This window comes from Cenococcum geophilum, assembly GCF_001692895.1.
Source record: "Cenococcum geophilum 1.58 unplaced genomic scaffold K441scaffold_79, whole genome shotgun sequence".
In the NCBI taxonomy this organism is placed as follows: Eukaryota; Fungi; Ascomycota; class Dothideomycetes; order Gloniales; family Gloniaceae; genus Cenococcum; species Cenococcum geophilum.
The window spans coordinates 609,962-631,257 of NW_027137637.1; the positions used below are offsets into that span (position 1 = coordinate 609,962).

At 39.5% G+C, this 21,296-nt stretch overlaps 4 protein-coding genes across 4 annotated transcripts; all 4 read left to right on the plus strand.

Moving 5' to 3' along the window:
- Positions 1-876: 876 nt before the first annotated feature.
- Positions 877-2,492, plus strand: K441DRAFT_670171 (uncharacterized protein). Its single transcript, XM_067650240.1, has 4 exons — positions 877-933; positions 987-1,387; positions 1,444-1,814; positions 1,975-2,492. The coding sequence occupies exons 2-4, from the start codon at positions 1,262-1,264 to the stop codon at positions 2,237-2,239; spliced, it is 762 nt and encodes a 253-aa protein (XP_067497341.1). The 5' UTR covers positions 877-933; positions 987-1,261; the 3' UTR covers positions 2,240-2,492.
- Positions 2,493-11,392: 8,900 nt separating this feature from the next.
- On the plus strand, positions 11,393-12,510 carry K441DRAFT_622414 (HET-domain-containing protein; the record flags this gene model as incomplete). The annotated part of the gene is made up of 2 exons (XM_067646007.1): positions 11,393-11,658; positions 11,712-12,510. A coding segment is annotated over exon 2 (705 nt), but the record flags the coding sequence as incomplete, so codon positions are not given.
- A 238-nt stretch (positions 12,511-12,748) lies between these two features.
- On the plus strand, positions 12,749-13,549 carry K441DRAFT_670172 (uncharacterized protein). Its single transcript, XM_067650241.1, has one exon. The coding sequence runs from the start codon at positions 12,776-12,778 to the stop codon at positions 13,481-13,483; it is 708 nt and encodes a 235-aa protein (XP_067497343.1). The 5' UTR covers positions 12,749-12,775; the 3' UTR covers positions 13,484-13,549.
- A 3,671-nt stretch (positions 13,550-17,220) lies between these two features.
- Positions 17,221-19,637, plus strand: K441DRAFT_670173 (uncharacterized protein). The gene has a single exon (XM_067650242.1). The coding sequence runs from the start codon at positions 17,610-17,612 to the stop codon at positions 19,386-19,388; it is 1,779 nt and encodes a 592-aa protein (XP_067497344.1). The 5' UTR covers positions 17,221-17,609; the 3' UTR covers positions 19,389-19,637.
- The last annotated feature ends 1,659 nt before the right edge of the window (positions 19,638-21,296 follow it).

Below are 21,296 nucleotides of genomic sequence, written 5' to 3' on the forward strand. Positions count from 1 at the left end.
AACGGTGCGGGTTTATACCCTTTCTATAAAGACCAAAACAAAAATATGCCGAAGCGGCCGAGCTTGTTACTCGAAAAGGTAGGAATTTGACGTTGAGTAGATGGTTAATACCAACACGGCTCACTTCCATGCAATCCCAGCTCGTGGCTGAAAAACAAATACTTGAGGATCCTAAGCAGCATATTCCTCGTATTCGAAACCTGGGTCCTTGATATCTGCATCGATCATATGCGTTGCTTCCCTGACTAGGAAGGAGTGTAGATTCCCTGCGCAACGGCGGGTCTTATGCAGAGGTCCTATGCAGAGGTTCTCGGATGTTAAGCTGAAGATCTGAATCGCCAAGAAATCTCACATGTTCAGTGGATGTGAAGCACATGTATCTGTGATTATGCATTAATGGTTACTCATATCCGCAACTAGCATAACTAGCTTCAAACGCTAAGATACTCGTATATCTCCTCAGATCTTAAGGCATGCTCCACAAATGCTTATCTGGACTTTCTACGATCACTGTCGTGGCAAAATGTTCGTGTGGAGACGGCTGTTTGTGGGCTGCAACTCAGGCACAAACCGCAGGCATGCATTTCATTTTCTCGAAGGTTACACGGCTGGTTGAAAGGCTTGCATGGAATCTGGAAGGGGACAAAAAATCCCTCAGTAGCTGGCCAGCTTGGAGGCCATCATTTGCCTTCGTCAGTGGCTCCTTCAGCCTTCCTGCATGTTCAGCGGGAGTAGCTGTGATTTGGCAGCCCTTCTGGCCTCGTGCAGGACTTAGCTTCGCCTCACAGCCAACATCGGGCGGCCCATCATCGCCAGCCCATTTAAGGGAGAAGGGTCCTAGAATCGTGGCCCGGATTCCACTTGACTTTAGTTCCTTGAACTTCAGCCTTGCCAAGAACTCCGCCCAACTTTGCCACTACCATCCGAGGCTAGGTGGGTAGTGCCACTCTATCCATCTAGCACTTGAGCTAACTACCCAATCCCAGTCCTTCCTTGTACACTTCTCCGTCTGTTTCCGCTCATGAAGCCACGACCGCCTACGACCTATATATCCGTTTTCTATTAGCTTCACCTTAAACAACGGTCACTTTCTCCTGTGACCTCTACCTCTAAGCCAATTAAACCCGTAATGCTACCAGAAAACGGTTTCTTCCTACGCATCCGAGGCCACGAGCACGAGGGACGTAGCGTACCTTTGCTCGCCTAGATTGCACAGCTCGTGCTCCGATTTTTCCACATTTGTCAATTTTAAGCAGACCAAATGACTGGACAATTTGAGTTCTCCACTTTCCTGGAAAATAATCTGGCCAACTGCCGGCAGTGCTCCCACGAGCCAGACTTTTTTAATCATGGCGGCCTTGGGGATGAGTTTTGCGCCAGCTGCGATGTATGACCAACATGCTTATTATCTGAAGTAAACTAGAGCTTGCTAACAATTCTTAGAACGAACATGGAAATGCTTTCAATATCAATTCACGGGCTCAAGAAGTTCTCCCTATCAAACCAGCATTGCCCGCAACACCGGTACTTCCATGCCCGGACCTTTGGAATACTGTTATGAACGGCCTTGATCTGGACGACCTGCCTGGGCTCTCGAATACGGGATCAGACGAGAATGTCTCGACAAGTTCAAGCCCTCAACAAGCAGATGTTGATAATCATTTATTAGAGGATCTAGATTTCGACCTACTACCCTCTCCAATGATATTAATGGAACCGCAACGGGACGTTGTGTGTGAACTGTCTCAACCGTCTAAAGGCAAATTCCACTGCGCGTTCTGCAACTCTATGTTTACTCACCGTTATCTGTTGAAGTAAGCCCATATTCCTAGAGTCATTCATACTCTCCTCTAAATCTCCACAATTAGTTGTCAAATTCTTTTTAGTTATCATTGCACCTTCTTAGTGCCCCGTTCTTCCCCCCCACCTATCTCGCTCGCCAGCTCTCCTGACACAACTAACTCAGATTCCTAGTCGCCACACTAAAATCCATACTCGCCCGCATAAATGCACAGCTATCGGCTGTAAATGGGGATTTCCATCCCAGAAGGATCTCCTCCGACATCAGCGTACACTACGACATCGCGCTGCCGGATCACGGAAGAAGGACAATATTGACGCTTTCCTTTGTACATTCCCGACCTGCGAGTATTCTAGCAGGGGGTTTAGCCGTCGTGATAACTTGCAGCGGCATATGAGCAGGGTGCACTGTAAAACTTCAAGTGAGGACGGAAAGTAGGCCCATGTCCGGAAAGAAACGTATCGACTTACTCCGTGCGTTCTCGAAACGATTTACGAATTTCCCAATTATTTGAATTGTTTTTGATGCCGCTTAAAGCAACAACGCAAAGCAGAATTTACGCGAGTATTTATTAGCTATTTTCTCTTTAATCTGTTATAGACAGTGTTAGAGGCGTATCTAGGGATTTACATAACCATTCCTATGTCTTATGTTTTGTAGTAGCTATGAGTTAACGCAATCTATTCGGGTTATTGTCTTTACTCTTAACTGGGTGTCAGGAGGTGCTTCGGAAAATTTAGTGAAGCTATTCCAGAACCCATGGCACGACGTCAAGGTCCTTTAGGAGCCTACACCTTCAATACGCATGAGCCTTAAGGATTTTCAAGTCAGCAACAACCACTCTTGATTAAAGCCAACGCTAATGATTGGGTCGGCTGTGATTCCTCGGTTCGGACCGAACCGCACTCGCAGGTCGCATCGCGTTTCCCTTGCTTCTTTCAGGTGATGCAACTGGTTTGGATTGGATACAAAAATGAGGCAAAAACCAATCCAGATTTTGAATCAAAGCTTTAAACCGGTTATATAACCGGTTTAACCAATTAGAACCAAATATAAGATATAGATTTAGGGGCGATCTAGTGTACAGAAAGGTAGGAAAGCTAAAAGGAAGCCACGACGTTGTTACGAAAATATAGAGAGCCTATAGAGCCTCCGCAAAGTCAGTAAAAAATACCAGTAGTATTGATTGTTGTACGTACTATCGCGAGCCTTGGTATGGTGTTGAGCCTTAATTAATCCTTAATTAGTGTATATTTTACCTCAGCGTCGCCTTAATCGTTATCTTTATCTGAGCTCTCATCTACTCCCTTATATGCTTCCTTAACTACCTCCTCTCCCTCCTCTCTCTCCTGCTTATTAATATTAGAATCGTTACCTTTGTTAAAGGCTCCGGGCTCCAGACGCCCAAACCACGACTTAAGGCACTTATTCGCTTTAATGATGTCGGCTTTAAGGCGATTGCGAGAGTTAGTAATTAGATGCTTTGCGGAACTAAATACGCGTTCGTATTTGGCGCTTATTAACGGTATAGCCAACATATTAAGGGCGAATCTGGTGAGATCTGGTTGTGAGAGGTAGAGGCTATTCTAATAGGCTAGAGGATTAGTAACTTCCTCCGGGTCGCTTTTAATATAAGCTTAATAGGTGTCCGATTTACTGCGAGGCACGGATTTAATCTGCTTATAATTTTTTAGGCCACTAAAAGTCTTACCTTGTACAAAGCTAATTGGGGTAGGTGGTGTAGCAGTTGTAGGAGTACTATACTTATCCTTATACTCCTCCAGCCAGAGCTCCTCCATAAGGCCTTATACGCCGCGATTAATTGGATCCTTAGGATTACTAGTAAGCTAATGCTTCTTATTCTTATCTTAATTAAATCGCTGATAAAACCACTACTACTTCTTGTCTGGTAAAAGCACCTAAGCTGCGTAATAAGCAGCGCTGTCGTCTGCTATATTATAGTACTCCTTGCACTTCCCCTAAGATGCATAGGCGGCTGCTTTAAGGTAGGTATATTCCTTGTAATTGCCGTACTGTTTGCAGTGTTCTTTAAAATTAATTTAGGCGTCCTATATATAATTAAGAAGCCAATCTATTATAGTAAACTAGCAGTAGAGCGTGTGCTTATAGCCCTAGCCGCACATAGTTGCTTTATAGAAAGGTTATAGTACGGATAAGAGCTTCTTAAGGAGGAACCAGTGATACGGTATAAGGCGATCGTTCTTAATTCCATTGCTACGCTTTAGCATATGGATATCGCAAAACTTCTAGATATAAAACTTGCAGTTTATTGCTCGTACAATAGAGGAAAAATAGGAATTCTATTATGTGGCGTTACTTTATATAAGCTATAGAGTAGTAAATAAGAATATTTTAATAAGTTAAATATTGCGACCGTAGCCCAGAGTAATATAAAATCCAGCGCCGGCTCCAATTAAACCCCTATCTTATGACGTCATATAGAGAGAGTAACGCCAAAATCGCGAAAATTAACTCTAGATTTTGGCTCTAGATTTTAACACTTACCTAGAGTTTATTAAAATTAACCTAATTACCACTAATTTTAATACTCTTAAACTTCTCTTAATATTATGGCGATATTCTAATATACCTAATAATATTATAAAGTCGTCCGAGGGTGCCCTGCCTTCGCCAAATTCTCACAATTAACTTAAAGTCTTGCTTCTTATAGGCCGACTCTAGCTCCTCCAAAGTAGTATCTGCCTTTTTACCTAAGAGGAAAGCCTAGGCGTAGAGGTTAACTATATAGCTAAGACACCGTAATTAACGTCTCTTCCACTGTTTTGCTAATATCTTTAGATAGAGTCTTAAGAATTAGATTAATGGCCGTGTTATTACTTAACGCGTTATTAAGCATAAAAAACCCAATTCTACCCCCAATCTTATACTCGCTAATTATATTAAGGATAATTTAGGCTTAATTAGCGCTAGAGTGCTTACCTTTAAGCCGTTGTATTGCAAGAAGCTTTATCTACTAGGCACCGTTCTTATTAATATAATAGGCAACAATCGCAATAATGGCGTAGTAATTAGGAGACGTCTAGAGGTTAAAGGATAGGTGTATATTTAATTAAGCTTCTTATAAGTTATTCCGTAGTTGCCGCTTCTGCTTTCTAAACTTATTAATAACCTAACCGCGTATTATAGTATAAGACGGAATTAACTTTGCGAGGCCTTTATAAGCATACTATATCAGCTCTAAGAAGAAGGCGTTCTTAATCTAGTAATATATAATATAGCAATACACGAGCTAGCGAATTAGTAAGATCTTAAAGCGCTTAAACCAGATATTTTAGATATAATCTTAATGGCCAATATACTGCTTAATTGAGCCTTTTAACTTAATTAGATCGCCCTTAGTATTTACTTAATAGGTTCTTTTCCAATGCACAAGTATAGTAGAGTTACCGTTAAGCTCTAATTACTAATTAAAGAGCAGCTAATATAGGTAGGAGAGTTTCTTACTAAGCGGCCGATATATTGTATCCTTCTTCTTATCTAAGCACTGATAATAGTAATAGTATCTAGTTCCTATTACCTTGTGCACAATTGCAAAGCCTTTTCCGTCACCCTATATATGCAAAGACTTCTTTTTACCACGCCTTTGGCCTGTAAGGTTAGCGACTTTATAATACCATTGGCTATAAAGCTTAATTCGAATCGGCTTATTAGATTGGTGCGGTGGGAGAGGCTCTTGCTTGGGTTTAGATTTAGGTTTATAATAGGTAAGAGGCTCCGCCTCTACCTCTATTGCATTCGCAGTTATCTTTAGGCGCTTCCTTTTTCTACTACCAGAGGCCTTACTATATCGCTTATAAGGAATAGCAGGAGCCTTACCTACAGCATAGCTGCTTAATGCATAGCTACTTCCCCCCGCGCGCGTTGATCGGCCGGTGATAGTAATAAAGTTCTCCATATAATTAGAGGATTAAGATAGTTAAGGAATAAGGGTAGAGATAAGGGTAATAATTAAAGGCGAGGCATGGGTATAAATAGGGATTTATAACCTTATCTAGATTAACTTCTTCGGATTAAGCTGGCTATCTATAAAACCTCAAACGGATTAAATCGGAAGTTATTTGATTTTGATCATTATTGCGAAACGATTTTAGGCCAATACACGAGCCATAACTCCCTCGGGGTGGCGACTCCTCTCACCTAAAACCTCACCACCAAGGCCTTATTAGTTATACTGGATATTGGTTATCTTTAAAGCTTCAAAACCAATCCAGATTGAGCCAATCAAATTGGATAAACCGGATCTAGTTTGGATTTTGGTTTATCCACACCAAACCAAAGTGTATCCAATCCAGTTGCATCACTGGCTTCTTTCTCAACTCGAGTTGCTCCGCGTGAGTGATTTTTCGTTTCTATGTTCCTGGATGGGGGAAAGCATATGTAAAGTACTCACCCGCGTCCGTATCCCTTCGGCTGGTAGCGTCCTACGAGAGTTGGACCGTGCGCGAACACCAGAATCAAAAATACGCGTATGGTCACGGAGCCTTGATCCCATTAACTCTATTGGCTAGCTCTTATCGATAACCGTAGGACTAAATCTACCAGCCGAAGGGATACCTTACCAGCAAGAATAGCACAGCCCATCCCGGAGTATGCTCCGGGATGGCCGCAAATCAGAGGTGTTCATAAAACCTTGGTGTGCTGCAGGCCAACTGTTTTGGAAGATGGCTTTCGGCACTTTATATCTGGTGGAAGAATTGGTAGCCACTCTGTAGGTTAACAGATTTGGCCCTACCCCGCCAACATATCTCGCATAAATTATGCATACCCAGTGGTCCTAATACAAGGTTCATCATATTATCCCTTCGGCTAGTGGATTTAGCCCTAGTTATCGATAAGAGCCAGCCAATAGAATCAATAGAATCAAGGCTCCGTGACCAGACGCGTACTTTGGATTCTACACGGTAGGACGTCACCAGCCGAAGGGATACCTCTGGAATTTCTCAGCTCGCAATATCATGGTTAGTCCCAGAAAACACTAGACGGATCCCTTTCAGAAACTCCATAAACTATCTACATCCTTTGTTCTAGAACACTTTCCGAATCTTTAACCTGATCCATTGAAGAACATGTCCACTCAATTTAATAGATCACGTGGCAACTGCTATTTCATTGAGTATACTTCTATGAACTGCAATAGACTCCTAGGAATAAACGAAATATAAAAGCAATGGGGATGAATTCATATTTTCCTCTTACTTACTGGCTCGTGCTCGCCACGGTTGGCGTAAACTGTCTTTTAAAGGGTTGTCGCTACGGAATGCAACCCAAAGGCTATCCACCAAGTGCGCCTAATCTCTATCTGGCAAACTCCACTCCTACTAGGTCATACCAAATATAAATAACGCAATAACTTTTCAAAGGTCCTCCTACACTCCCTATTACTGGGAATCTCCATCAGATGCCTATGGAAAATGTTCACATCAAGTTTCAGCAATGGGCAAAACAATGCAAGCACCCACTCTCTGAGTCACTCGTATCAATCTTTAACAAATAACCAGATGGACCAGTCGTTAGCCTAAAACTTAGAAGTCAAACCCTGATCCTGTTAAATACAGATTATATAGTTAAAGACCTTTTAGACAAACGGAGCCAGAATATCTGTAAGCTTTTGCAGTGTGTGGGAATTGAACGAGCGACTTTAGTTGTAAATCTATGGAAATCAAGTGGTATAAATACATAAAAGTAGACCCCTAACTCCGGAGCCTATGAGTCATTTCAACCATATCCGAGACATACGAGGGTAGTGCTGACGCAGGTGAAACAGGGTAATATGCAAGGTCCGGTAGTCGGTTACAATATCTCTACAAGAACAGACATATTTCTGAGAGAGTTTAGGGTCACAACCAGATACTGATGCGGGGGTAAGCCTCCTCTCCTAATGGGAAGAGGTAAATTATACTAAAGAGCTGGCCCAAATATAGCAACGATGAGACGTGGAGGCGCCAGATAAAGATGTACCACGTTCGACATATTGTACGTATTATACGTATTATATATAGGCGTACCTCGCATATCTCTTGTATAATATGTACAACGTTATATAACCTATCCTTTATTATATAGGTTTACTAGTCTTATCTCGGCTAGTAAGTCTAATATAACGCTTATATTTTCTAGACCATTAAGTACTTATAATATTTAAGATATAAGGTCTATAATACTATCCCCCTCCTCTTTATTTTTGTCCTTAAAGATACTCTATATCTCTAAGTTACTAATTAGAGGTACAATATCTCCTAATTTAACTTAGTTATCCTTCTAAGTATCCTTCCTCTATATAAGCGTAACGTTATATACGCACTATTACTATAAGATTATTACTTAGCAAGATTATATCTCTATATTCCCGTTATACTAAAGAGGGGTTAGTTTATATTACGATTGTGGCTCCCTCTAGTTACTAACTTTCCTCTTATCTAGAGTATATAAAAGCGAATATTTAGTGTCTTGTAATATTCGTTATATCTCTAATACTAAGTATACGCGTTATATTACTTGCTAAAGTCTTTACATCCCCTATCTAATTTATTTTAGGGTCTTAGGTTTAATATACTGTTAAAAGACTTAATAGTAAGCTCTTAGTTTCTTTAGTAGAAATTTGTCGTTCCTTTAAAGAATATAAGCGTGCCTTTAAGGCTTAGCGGCGGGTATTAGAGGCTTAATAAACCGCTCTTACTCGTTTTCATTGTTTAGAGAAGGTCTATAAAAGGGGTTATTTAAAGGGGTAGAAATTTGTTTAATAAGGCCTATAGAAACCAAGTAATAAAGGAAAGGGTTTTATTAAAGTAGAGAAGGAAATAGTTCTCTATAGCTTAGTAGATAATACTCCTATATCCCTTTTAGGTAGTTTATTCTTTAGTACTTTTTCTTTTTTAATACTTCCTAACTTTATTTCTAATAATACTCCTATATCCTTCCCTTAGTATTCCTGAAGTTTTCTATAGATTTCTATATGGTCTTTTTATTATCTATATCCTTATAATTTATAACCTTTTTAACTTTCCATTCGTCCTCTTTTTAGCCTCTATATATATCTGCCTTATTTATAAGTAGTTTTAATATTTAATAATACTATATAAGGTAAATCTTTATTATAATAGTAGGTCTAGTTTATATATAAGTAGTAAAGTTTTCTATAAGATCTTAAATAGTCTTAGTCTAATATAGTTTAGCTTCTTGCTTAGTTATTAGCTTCTAAATTTTTAATATAGTAGCTATACTTTATCTCTCTCTTTAAGATCTAGTCCTTTAAATATCTTTTAGTTATACTACTTTTTTATTATTTCTTATGGAGGTCTTTATAAAGAATTATTAGTATTTCTATCCTTTCTTTAACTATTTTACTACCTTTTTTTAATAGTTTACTATGGCATTAATAATGTCTTTAGTTTATAACTATAGTTCGCCTTAAATAGTAATATTGTTACGGACCTTATAATAGCAATATTATGACAACTAAGAGGAGACGTAGATAAGTTAGTTATTACGGCACAAGAAACTATAGAAGGGAATAAATTATGTAATAGGGATAGGCCTAATAGATAGTTAATATAGTATACTAGTTATAACTCCTTATGACCGCTATACTTCGCGTGGACTAGTATATAGGTAATACTATCTAGCTTTCTATATTAGTAGATCCTTAGGATATATATATAGTAAATATCGGCTTGCGAATAAGGTATATAACTGGTTGAATGTCTTAATAAGCCCCATCCGAGTTATGCTAGTTGGTAAAAGAATCGGAGAGGTAGAATGGGAGGGAGAGGAGGACATAGTAATACTAGTCTAGTTACTACTTTGTGGAGAGAATAAATAAATAATCTATGCCCTACTACTATATAAAGAACTTATATTATAGTACTATTATAAAATAATATACTACTAATACTTAATTTTTATAGCTTAGTTAAAGTATTATATATAAATATATAGGATAGACTATAAAAGACTTTTACTATTATATCCCATGCGCTAGTGACGTCCCTTTTTAGCATGTAATCCATGCGTGAACATCAAAATACTAATAATCATCTTTACTAACACCTCGATCGAATTAAGTCTCTATAGTATCAGTATATCAGTATATATTAAATTTGGGCTTTATTGCAGCTCTATTAATCTTTAATTAATCAATTAAATCTACGGCTTTAATTTAACGATGAGGATATAAAATCTAAGCGATCTAATTAGTCCATTAAAAAGGGACGGTCTTACCAGCATATAGGAAAGTCTTATTCTAGTAGGTATATATTAAATAGTCTAATATTTATAGAAGATAGGAATAAAAACATTAAGTTGTTTTACTATAAGGCTCTTTAGTTACTATAGAGAGATCTTATCTAATTTATAAAACCCCTTCCGTAGTGACTAAGAAGCCTTAATATATAGTCTACCCTCTCTATAGTAACTAAGGCGCCTTAGTTATTTATACTAATATACCTATAGTAACTAAGTTATCTTTATATTAAATATTAGCTAAAAAGGCTCAGTATATAAGATATATAATTATAATAATTATAATATAGCTTATTTTAATATAGCACCTATATTACTTTCACTATAGCTTTAGCTTTATATCTTATACTTCAATGATAATATTATATATCCTTTTTAGCGAATGCCCCAAAATTTTACATTCGGTACGCGTATCTAATCTCGCTTGGTTGCCACCAATTGTACATAGCGATTGTAGCGAACGGCAGTGGCTATACGCAAGGACTATTTTGGTTACTCTGGAGATTTATTCTGGTTGGCCAGGAGAATTAAATCGAAGTAACTTTCCTCGATGTACGCTTCCTTGATATACGCCTCCTCTTTCTCTCTTTTGCTTATGCCTCTGCCAAAACACGAATATAACGCTGTCTCTGCAATTGCCGATGAAAATTAGTAATATCGTACGGGTAGAAACCTCACGATATTTAATAAAGATTACGCCGATCGCGAAGGTTCTTGTAGCTATGTAAGCATACGGCTTCGCTACAATTGCTATGTATAGTTGGTGGCAACCAAGCGAGATTGAATGCACGTACCGAATTTGAAATTTTGGAGCGCCTCGCTATGTACTGTGGTGTTAAGGGCCAAGCCGCTAAATACGCTAAAGCGCTATGTTATTTATTAACAGTGTTTAAATTACCTAATCTACATCTATTTTATATGGTCTCTTTCTGCAGTAATTATATTTAGACAGTGTTAATGTATTAAATTAATTAACTCGTTAAGCTGTTTATAGCATACGCCACGAAAGGTAAGACTAGCGGCTTGGCCCAAAACTTACCCTTGACACCACAGTAAAGGGGGTGGAAACTGGTCGTGCGCATCACTGTATATGAACAATCAAGTTTTATTACAATAGAAAGATAAAGGTAGCCCACACTTAATTATCTTCGAACTCTAAAGTGATTAAAATAGTAAGGATAGCATTATCCTGTTCGCTCTCAACATGCTGTGCCACCCTTGTCAATCTATCTTCAGCTCTGAGCGAAGTCAAATGGGAAAGCTCCTTCAGGGGAGCTTCCATGCTGTTTCCTTCTACGGTATACAGAAATCTGGGAGTGTAGGCTGCGCCCTCTGCGCCCAGCTATTTCGCAAGTTGAAGGACGAATTCCCTCAGCAAGACCTGGACCAATCCTTTCGGTTATCTAAATACCGCCTTTATTATAAACTCGTCGAGCATTTGGACGATCCGGATCGCCTAACGCTTTCCTTCCAACTCGCAGCAGGTTCCAACTGCGTGGATGCAGCATCGGAAAGTTCCGATAGAGATATTGCAGAGACTACCTCTTTGCATCAGTTTCATGTAGCTTCTTATAAAAGTGAAACTCACCACTTTCTTAACACTCTTGAATCGAAAACTAACCATTCGCAGGTCTCGCCAATTGCCTCACAATCGATGGCGTCCATCACAAGATCTCTGGGAGCAGCGGCGACAATGATACCTGGAAACTCGTGATTAGGTGGATGGCTCAATGCGTCAATGAGCATCCTGAGTGCTCTCCGAACGATCGCCCCCAGAAATGGTATCCGACACGTTTGCTCGATGTTGGAATCCAGTCATCGCATGCTTCGATTGACGCGCTCATCAGACTTCATGTCCCTCAGCAGCAGGGAACATCCGGTCATTATGCCACGGTATCTCACCGTTGGGGAAGCAAGGTTCCGCTGAGACTAACTAGCAAGTCTGCGTCGTACTTAAAAGCCGGTGTGCGTGTGGGAGACTTGCCTAAGACCTTCGCTGATGCGGTCAAAGTTGCCTGGAAGTTTGAGATTCGATATATCTGGATCGATTCCCTGTGCATCTTCCAGGATTCTGAAGAAGAGTGGCGGTCCGAATCAGCCAAGATGGGCCTCGTTTATAAAAATTCCTGGCTGAACATTGCAGCCATTGATTCACAGGACTGCGATAGCGGATGTTTCTTCGAACGCGACAAAGCTTTGGTGGAACCAGTCAAGATCAAATTGGGTCAGAGTGAACAAGAATACTTCTGTATCGACAATGACCTATGGCTTGGTGGCATAGATCGATCGCCTCTGGCAAAACGGGCATGGTTCGTGCAGGAAAGGCTTTTGTCGCCACGGCAAATTCATTTCGGTTCACTGCAGCTCTATTGGGAGTGTCGTCAACATGCCGCATGCGAAACTTTGCCCGGCGGCATCATGCCATTCATGTTCGCAAAGCCAGGAACAGCTGCCTCTCAACAGATGAAGCGCTTCGCTGCTACCCTTACACGCCTGAGCCGTGGCATCCGAGCTCCGGACTTCATGAAGTCCCCAGATTTATTGTCAACCGATATTAGTAGCGATCACAACTCTCTAGAAGCTACCGCGCTTGAAATTTACACAGGCTGGCGACACACCGCCGCTAATTACTCTAAATGCGCCCTGACGTTCCCCAGGGATAAGCTGATTGCGATTTCGGGTGTCGCGAAGGAGATGTCAAAAGTTATTAACGATCAGTACCTCGCCGGCCTCTGGAGAAGCCAACTGCCCACTATGCTCCTCTGGTCGGCGGAGCCGAACGGGCCCTCGTCAAATTTCCGGCGTCAAAAGCTTCCAACTAACCAGGATGACTCATGGATTCGACCACGTCCTTTGCGCGCGCCGACGTGGAGCTGGGCGTCTACAGACACGGCTATTGCGTTCTTGGCCCCGGTAGCGCGGATGGAGAAAGACAAAGTTGCCGTTGATATCCTCGAAGCACACATTGAACCATTAGCCGGTGACGTCCACGGAGAGATCTTAAATGGCTACATACGAGTGAGCTGTATGCTCTATCCAGCGACCCTGCAATACAGCAAGGGGATGACTCCGCCAACTCCCGAAGTGAGAATTGGCAATTCAATTTTCCAGCACGGAGTCTTCTTAGACGAATCGCCGGATGGTGTTGGCATGGGCAAAAACCTCCATTGTATGCCAATCTTTTTCAGGGAGTGGAATGAAACGCAGAAATCTCCCACACAGGTACGGACACTTCTCTTACAGCCAAGCGGGGAAAGCAAAGGGCATTTTGAACGCTTCGGACTATTTTTTAGCTGGGGAAATCGAGACCTTAAGATCTTTCAAACTCCTTGGAGGGATGACACCAATCTAGAATACGAAGAAGCTCTCGGTGGTGGGCGGTATATAATTACGATAACATAGATACATCTTCATATACTCAACCCACATGTATTAAAGATGTTGAAGGGAAACCACTTAGTAGCCATGACCTTCGTATTCGACGGACAATTCGCCACTATATCGTTCGGGGCTATAGGTGTGATTCGCAATGTGGACAGCTTGCAAAGCCCACAACATATGGATACCTATCCGACTCAAGGGTCTAGAGCCCTGGGAGAGCTGTGCCATAATCTATGTATACGAACCCCAGGTTAACTTTTTGAGGGCTTATCCGGTCCCCACGTAGATCTAGATGCAGTGATGGCAATAATCAGTTAGTAAGTTACGATTATGTTGTATTATATAGGAACATAACCAACCTAATCATAATCGCACCTGCTGGTTATGTTACGTAGATATAACTATATAATCAACTGAGGAAATAGCGGAAATAAAAAGAGGGAAAGGTAGAGCTTTAGGGGAGAGCTCCGGGTAAGCTTTGGGGCAAGTGTGTTATCTACACGTGGAGGCCATGCCTAAAAGACGTAATCAATATAACTCTATAACCAAATCAGAATTACTTTCTTTGATTATATGATAATCGGAACCATCGGGCTGATTATGGTTATATAGTTATTGCCATCACTATCTAGATGTAGTCCCCTATAAGTTGAAGCTATTTTAAAATAAGACGAACGTGCATGCCAAAATTGATACATGTATGACGACTATGGCCATCTATTTGAGCCTGTGGCGTATATACGACTACGTAGGGGCTTCACGGAACTGGGCCTTATCCTTTCTTTAAATAAGTGAATTTCCAAAGTTTTATTCGTAATATCTATTATGCACATTACCCTAAAATCGCTACGATGCACGAGATCTTTGAACAACAGCTTTATTATTCCTCTATGGAAAACTAATTATGAATATATGCCGGGATATATTAGCGTCCCGCATAGTCCAAGACTTCTTAAGCAGAGTCCGGAGGTATTTCGAGGCCACATTTCTCTTAAATTAAGTGTCCAACGGGTGCGAGGTATGGTTAAAACGGCCTTGATTATCATCGTTCTAAAGCCCCGGCCATCTGCCTAAGATCGAAGGAGCAGCTTATATATTATCGGTGAGAATAATATACGACCTGCTTATAGGCAGATGGTTATAAGTAGGGAGAGAGCACAATATCACTTTTATCATATTACTAGGATTGAAGATTCGACAATAGTTTAGTGAAGTAACTCACAATAGGAGTTAATAGATCTCGTCGCAAATTAATACAAGAATTATATTACTTGCTATCTCTGCATTATTGCAGATAATATCGACTTTATCGCTAGCTAGGGCGTAGGGTTTAGGGAATTGCTTAATATAATTGCTGGTAATTTCTATAGCCTCTATAAATAACAATATAGTTATTCTTTATAACTTTTTTAAACTAAAGTGGAGTAGATTTAAGCTTAAATCTACTCTATCTAGCTAGTAAATTAGTTAACTTTAAGAGCTCCTTAGAGCTTTAGTATATTTATATACTAAAAATAGAAAGGCTTAGCATTAGTATAGTATTATAAAAGGAGGAGTAGATATAGAATAACTAGTTAAGAACTACCTATATTACTCCTTACTAATAACCCTAGTCTTATAGTTAATCTTAATAGCTATATATTGCTTATCTAGCTTCCCTTATAACAAAGCCTTATAGAAAATATTATAGTAAACTTACTAATGGGCTAGGTATATAGGTATAGAATAGTTAATAATATAAATATAACTAGTGAAGTAGGTTACCTAATAGATTAACTTTAATTATATTCTAAGATTTACTATAAAGAAGAGAACTATCTACGGTAGGGACTATAGTACTTTAAGTATTTAATACTACGCCTAAGAAATGTACTAAGTACGTTAATGTGTTAGTATATTAATACATTTTATATTTCTACGTTTTTATATTTTAAACTTATAATATAACTAGCTATATAACTTGGCTACCCCTTATTTTATAGCTTAATTAGTTTTAGCGCCTTTTATACTATCTTAACTAACCTATATATATCTCTTCTTAGTAGTTCTACTACTGTTAATATAAGGTCCGTAACACTATTCCCCTCCTTTTTATTTTTATTTTTAAAGATACTACCTATCTCTAAGTTGTCTATTAAAGGTATAGTATTCCCATCTCTAATTTAATAACTTTTATTATTTCTAATACCTCCTATTAGATTCTTTATATCTAATTATTATAACTAGCTAGTAACTATTATTTATTTACTTAGTAAAGTTATACTATCCTATTTTTATTATATAGAGAAGAACTTAGTATATATTACAATTACGGCTCCGTCTAGTTACTAACCTTCTTTATATGCTAAGTATACGCGAGCGAATATACGGTTATCCTATAATATTTAGTCTATCTTTAACGCTAAATATACGCGTTTTATTATTCCTTATAACCTCCTAGTTTCTTATATTTAATCTAAAGCGTCCCACCTTAGGGATAAACTAGCCTTAGTCCTTACTAAGGTATAAAAGCTTTAAAATAATAGGGAGTGAATTTGTACTAAAAAGCGGAAGGTATTTAAGGCTTAATAAACTTCTTATACTTAACTAGTCCGTTTTAAAAAGGGTTATAAGAAGGTACGTTTTAAGGAGTAGCGTCTTGCTAAATAAGGTCTCCGTAAACTTAAGTCTAAGGAGGCTAAAACGGATTCTAATTAAGCTGAGGTGAAAACAACTTATACGCTAGTAGTAGATCCTATAGATAATCCGGCTCGTCTATTACCTTTAACTAATCCTTTTATCTTTAGCTTCTTCTTAATATTACCTAACCCATTCTCCTCTAATACTCTTATACCTTTTCTATAGCGTTTTTTAGGTTTTATAGTAGTTTCTAGGTAGTTTTATTATAGCCTATCTACTTAACTTTATACTATATTTTATTGTCAATATCCTTATAACTAATAATCTTTAAAATATACTATTTTTTTTGTCCTTTATATATATCTACTTTATAAACTAGTAGCTTAATATCCCTATATACTAGTTCTAGTATCGCGATATACTATATAGAATAGATCTTTATTTTTGCTAGTAAGTTAAGTCTGTATATAACCTTTAAATTCTTTTCTATAATTTTAAATGGTCTTAGTCTAACGTAGTCTAATTTATTACTTAGTTATTAACTCTTAAAATTTTTATATAGTAGCTATACTTTATCCCCCTCTTTTAGATCTGGTCCCTTAAATCTTTTAATATTATAGTACCTTTTTATTCATTCTTATACTATCTTTACTAATTTTATAAGGTCTATATAAAGATTTATTAACGTTTCTATTCTTTACCTAGCTATACTACTTGTTTTCTTCGCTTATTATAGTAATAATAGTATCCTAGGCTTATACCTATAATTTACCTAAAATAGTAATATCTTTATGCCTTCTTATGGTGTTATATTATATATAAACTATATAACTAGTAATAAAAATACCTAATTATTCTGTATATAATTAATATAATACCTTAAATACTATTCTAGTATTTAATTTAGCCTCTCCGTTTATCCGTCCGTCTATAAATAGTATACTATTAATATTACTGCGCAAACCCCTTATTCCGCTAAGAATACTTTTAAAATACTACTATAAATTATAGATCTCTATCTAATATAATCTTATTTAGTGCTCCGTGTCTTATAAATACTTTTTTAATATAGATTCTAGCAATATCTTCTACTAAACACCTAGAAGGAGTCAGGCGGTCTAAGCATAGAAAATATCACCTCACTTTGCTGTTTATACAGCACCGCAGGCAGTTCCAGGAGAAGGCCGCTCTGCCGCCTACTGCGCATTAGTACGAGATTTCGCTCCAACCCCGCATCGCATAGCGCGTCGATTCAGCCTCACCGCGCGCACCTCATCCCATCCGGGTTCGACTTGGACTCCTGAGCTGAATCTGGCGATGCAATCCCTACACAGTAGAGGCGTGAGCTGCTGGTGATTGGTGCTCTGGAACAGCTACCGTGGCCTTGGCGAGCCCAGAAAGCGCCACCGCGTGCCAGCTGAAATCATGCGTCCTAATGAAGCCGCTTGAGTATTGAGGCTCAAACATGGGGCGTATTGATAAAGCTCCAGCGCTCCGTCGTTTATCGTGTTGAAGAAATCTCTGAAGCATGATCTCCGCTCTTGCTTTGCTGATCTTCGGCGTATCTGCTGCACCCACTCCGGACTCGAAACTCCTCCAGAACATCACCATTGCCGTCCCGGAAGGCTCGACGAATCACGGAAATAAAGAGATCCTCTGCACACCGGCTCAGTGGGAAGACATCCTCGTCTTCTTCCTAGTGAACTATGTCGCGCATGCGCTTACCGTCGTGGTTTTGCCAGGAGAAGGACCCGTATCGCACTTGACAAATGCGCTCACATCGCTGCTGTTCCCCGCCTTTGGAGCATATCGCGGCCTCCGAGCCATCTTTGTTGGATATGAGACGATCAAGAAGAAATTTGGAGACCAATCATCCGAGGAAGAGCAGGATCTGAGGAAAGCGCGACGCGCGGGTGCGCTGTGCATGATTGTGAGGTCCAGCGACTGGGTGCCGAGGGATGGCGATGAGATACACGAGAATGTGCTGCGGGTGCAGCCTCACGAGCCCTCAGCCTCAGCCTCGTCCGCTGCATCGGGCAAGCACAAAAAGGATGGCGTGTATGTGACGGAACATGAAGTCGGCTCGTCGACGGTGGATGATGATCAGGGTTTGCTGGCAGGAACATCCCACATAGAGATTAGCTCTATAGCAGTCTCGGATTCGACACCGGAAATCAACCTGCACACGTATCCAGTCCCGTGGACATACAGCAGACAGGAATGCCCAGACACCATCGGCTCGCGAACCGTTCGTTGTGCGCCATCAGACTTGGAGCCAGGGTATTCTATCATCATGCTACCGCCATGTACACCCGTCAGGGAACTTCCGCAAGACGACGCTACCGACCGCATTGCCTCGGCTTATGATTCTATCAAAGTTCTGGTTGCGCTTGGACAGGCGATTCTTGCGATAAGAACACTCTACCAGACCCGTGGGAACCAAATCGACAGATACGGATATGCTTCTTTTGGGCTCACGGTTGCACCATATGCCATCATGAGCATAATTAACCTTTTGGGTGCGCTCAGCCGGCCAGACTATGATGCTGTTTACCTTGTCGGTTCACCCACCATGATTGAAGAGCGCAGGAGAAAAGGACTAGACGGCTACTACGACGGCATTGTTGGCGAAGTATATCAGCCAGACACCACCATTCACCTCTCGAAGTACTCGACTGCAGACGGAATGTCATTTGTTGAAAGCCCTGTCAAGTTTGAATCCACTGTCGACGGATTGTATGCGAGGTACAAGTCCTCAACTTTAGCAGAAGAGACTTTAGTCAAGGTCAACACCTCTCAGCCACCATCATTTCCGCTGCAAAAGCAGTCGTTGTTCATTCCGAGTATGGCGCCCATCGCCTACAACCGCAGAGATCCAACACGGCTAGACGCTCAATTGCTATCCAACAACCCGTACGCCCTTGACAAGCCGCGATGGCCGCAACGCATTCTTCCCCGCAGCACTCGCTATCTTGAGCGCAGTCGCAGTCTGTCATTTCTCATCTCGCTGACACCCCTCATACCAATCGGTGTCTTGTCGCATTTTCGCGCTGGCGAAAGCACACGCTTACAGCGCGCCATCACCATGCTCTGGCTGGCCTGGGGAAGCTTCATCGGCTATCTGGTAGCTGAATTTGGCAAGAAGGATACTGTTGGTGTGAAGGTCAAGGGCAGGTGGAAGGCGTCGAGTATAGCGGGGAGGGCGGTTTGGATGCTTCTTGCCGGCTCGCCGGCTGTAGCTGGGATGGTGGTTGTGGGGTCTATGTTGAAGGAGTATGGGACGTGTATTAAGTTACCAGGTATGTAAATAATAGTGTTCGTGCTCTTGGAGTTATCAGTACCTATGTGCTTTCCAAGACAGCTTGAATTGCAACAAGCAAGGACAACCCCGACGTTGCATATAGTCCGTGGCAGTGAACCCTCCTTGTATGTCGTTTTTTGCTACTGTCTAAATAACGCCAAACACCATGCGCATTGGCACCCTATCTATTCTCATATCCGTTAATAGCAAGAATAATTAGCCTAGCCTCCTTACGATAATCTAGTTAAACTAATGCAGGTATAATAATGATTATATACTTTAGAGTCTTTATAGCTATAATCTATTCTATACCCTATATAAATGGAACGTTTACTTATAGTAGTTGGAAGATTAGCTCTACCCTTATTATAAAGTCTTTTACCTATATTTGGTAATATATAATAACTCCTAGGAATAATTAAGTATATATAATATCTTTATAACTTTTAACTCTTCTAAATATTATCCCTTTCTATTATAGCGGTAACTAACTACTATAATCTTACCTTTATAAAAATAAGACTTTACGCCTAAGATTATATACTTAGCTTATTCTAAATATATAAGTACTCCGTTTAGCTGTATAATATATTTTAGAATATATCTACGCACGCCTAAAAGACTCTCTTCTCTATTATATACTATCTATAAGCCTTTTACTATAATATTATCTAAAAATAATAAGATATAGTATATAATATATTATTCTAAGATTTTAGCAATTATCCTTATAAACTAGGCTACTAAATTCGTACCTTTTAGAGGTACTATTATTTATTATAAAAGTATTAGAGGCATTATAAAGGCTATTAGGTTCCTACTTTTTATATTAAGCTCTAATTAGTTATAGCTAAAGAAGAAGTCCACTAGAGATATAACCTTATACCCTATAAACTCAAAAAACTTATTAGTATATAGTAGTAGATTTAAGTCTCTAATACTTACTTAGTTAATATTTACTACCGCATTAATTAGTTAGTACTTCTTATATTTCTTCTTACTTATAAAAAATAATAAATTCCTATATAGACTTTCGTGATATTCTAGAGTCCCTTAAGCTAGTTATTCTTATAATATATTTATTACTTCTCCTTATTATTATCTAAATTGTTATAGTTATCTAACCCTTCTTTCTAGCACTTAATCCAGCTATCTAATTTACGTAGTAGTTTAGGGAGATTAGGGTAGGCTAGGTGGAAGTCCCGCAGCTTATAGGGGGAGTACTTAAAGTTAGATGCGGGATACTATTCTAGGTCTTTATTATGGCCTACCTAGCTTATACGGTATTTTAAGACCTTACGGTTCTTTTTAACCGCTAGGATTTCTTTAACCTTTTATTCTTTATCCTCTGCAATCTAAATTAGTGGTAGGGGGTTGTTATATTACCTAGGTAATAAATTATCTATAGCTTTTTATAGCCGGTCTAGGGAAAAGATGGGGTGGATCTTTATTAATTCTGGTAGCTTAACCTTAAAAGAGTATCCTACTTTTTAAAGAATCTTATATAGGCCAGCTATTTAATAGTTTAGCTTATAGTTTGGCCTCTAGGTTTTCTAGTTCTTTATTAACACCTATACCTTATCTCCTACTTAGAAGTCTGCCTCGCAATAATATTAATTTATATTAAACTCCTTCTTTTACGCCTTTTTTATAATTTTTTAGGCGGTCTCCTAGGCTTTATATATTCTCTTAGTAAATGCCTAGGCCTCTTTACGGCTAAGGCGTTCGCGAGCTATAGTGGGTTTAGTAGGCCTATCCTAATTAAAGGACGTTTAGGGTGTATACCCGTTAAGCAGCTTAAATAGCAATATCCCTATACTGTTATAGGGGAGTGTAAGCTGCGCGTAGTCTATTATAGGTAGTAATTCCAACCAGTTATCCTAATAGTAGTCTATAAAGGGGCGTAGTCGCTAG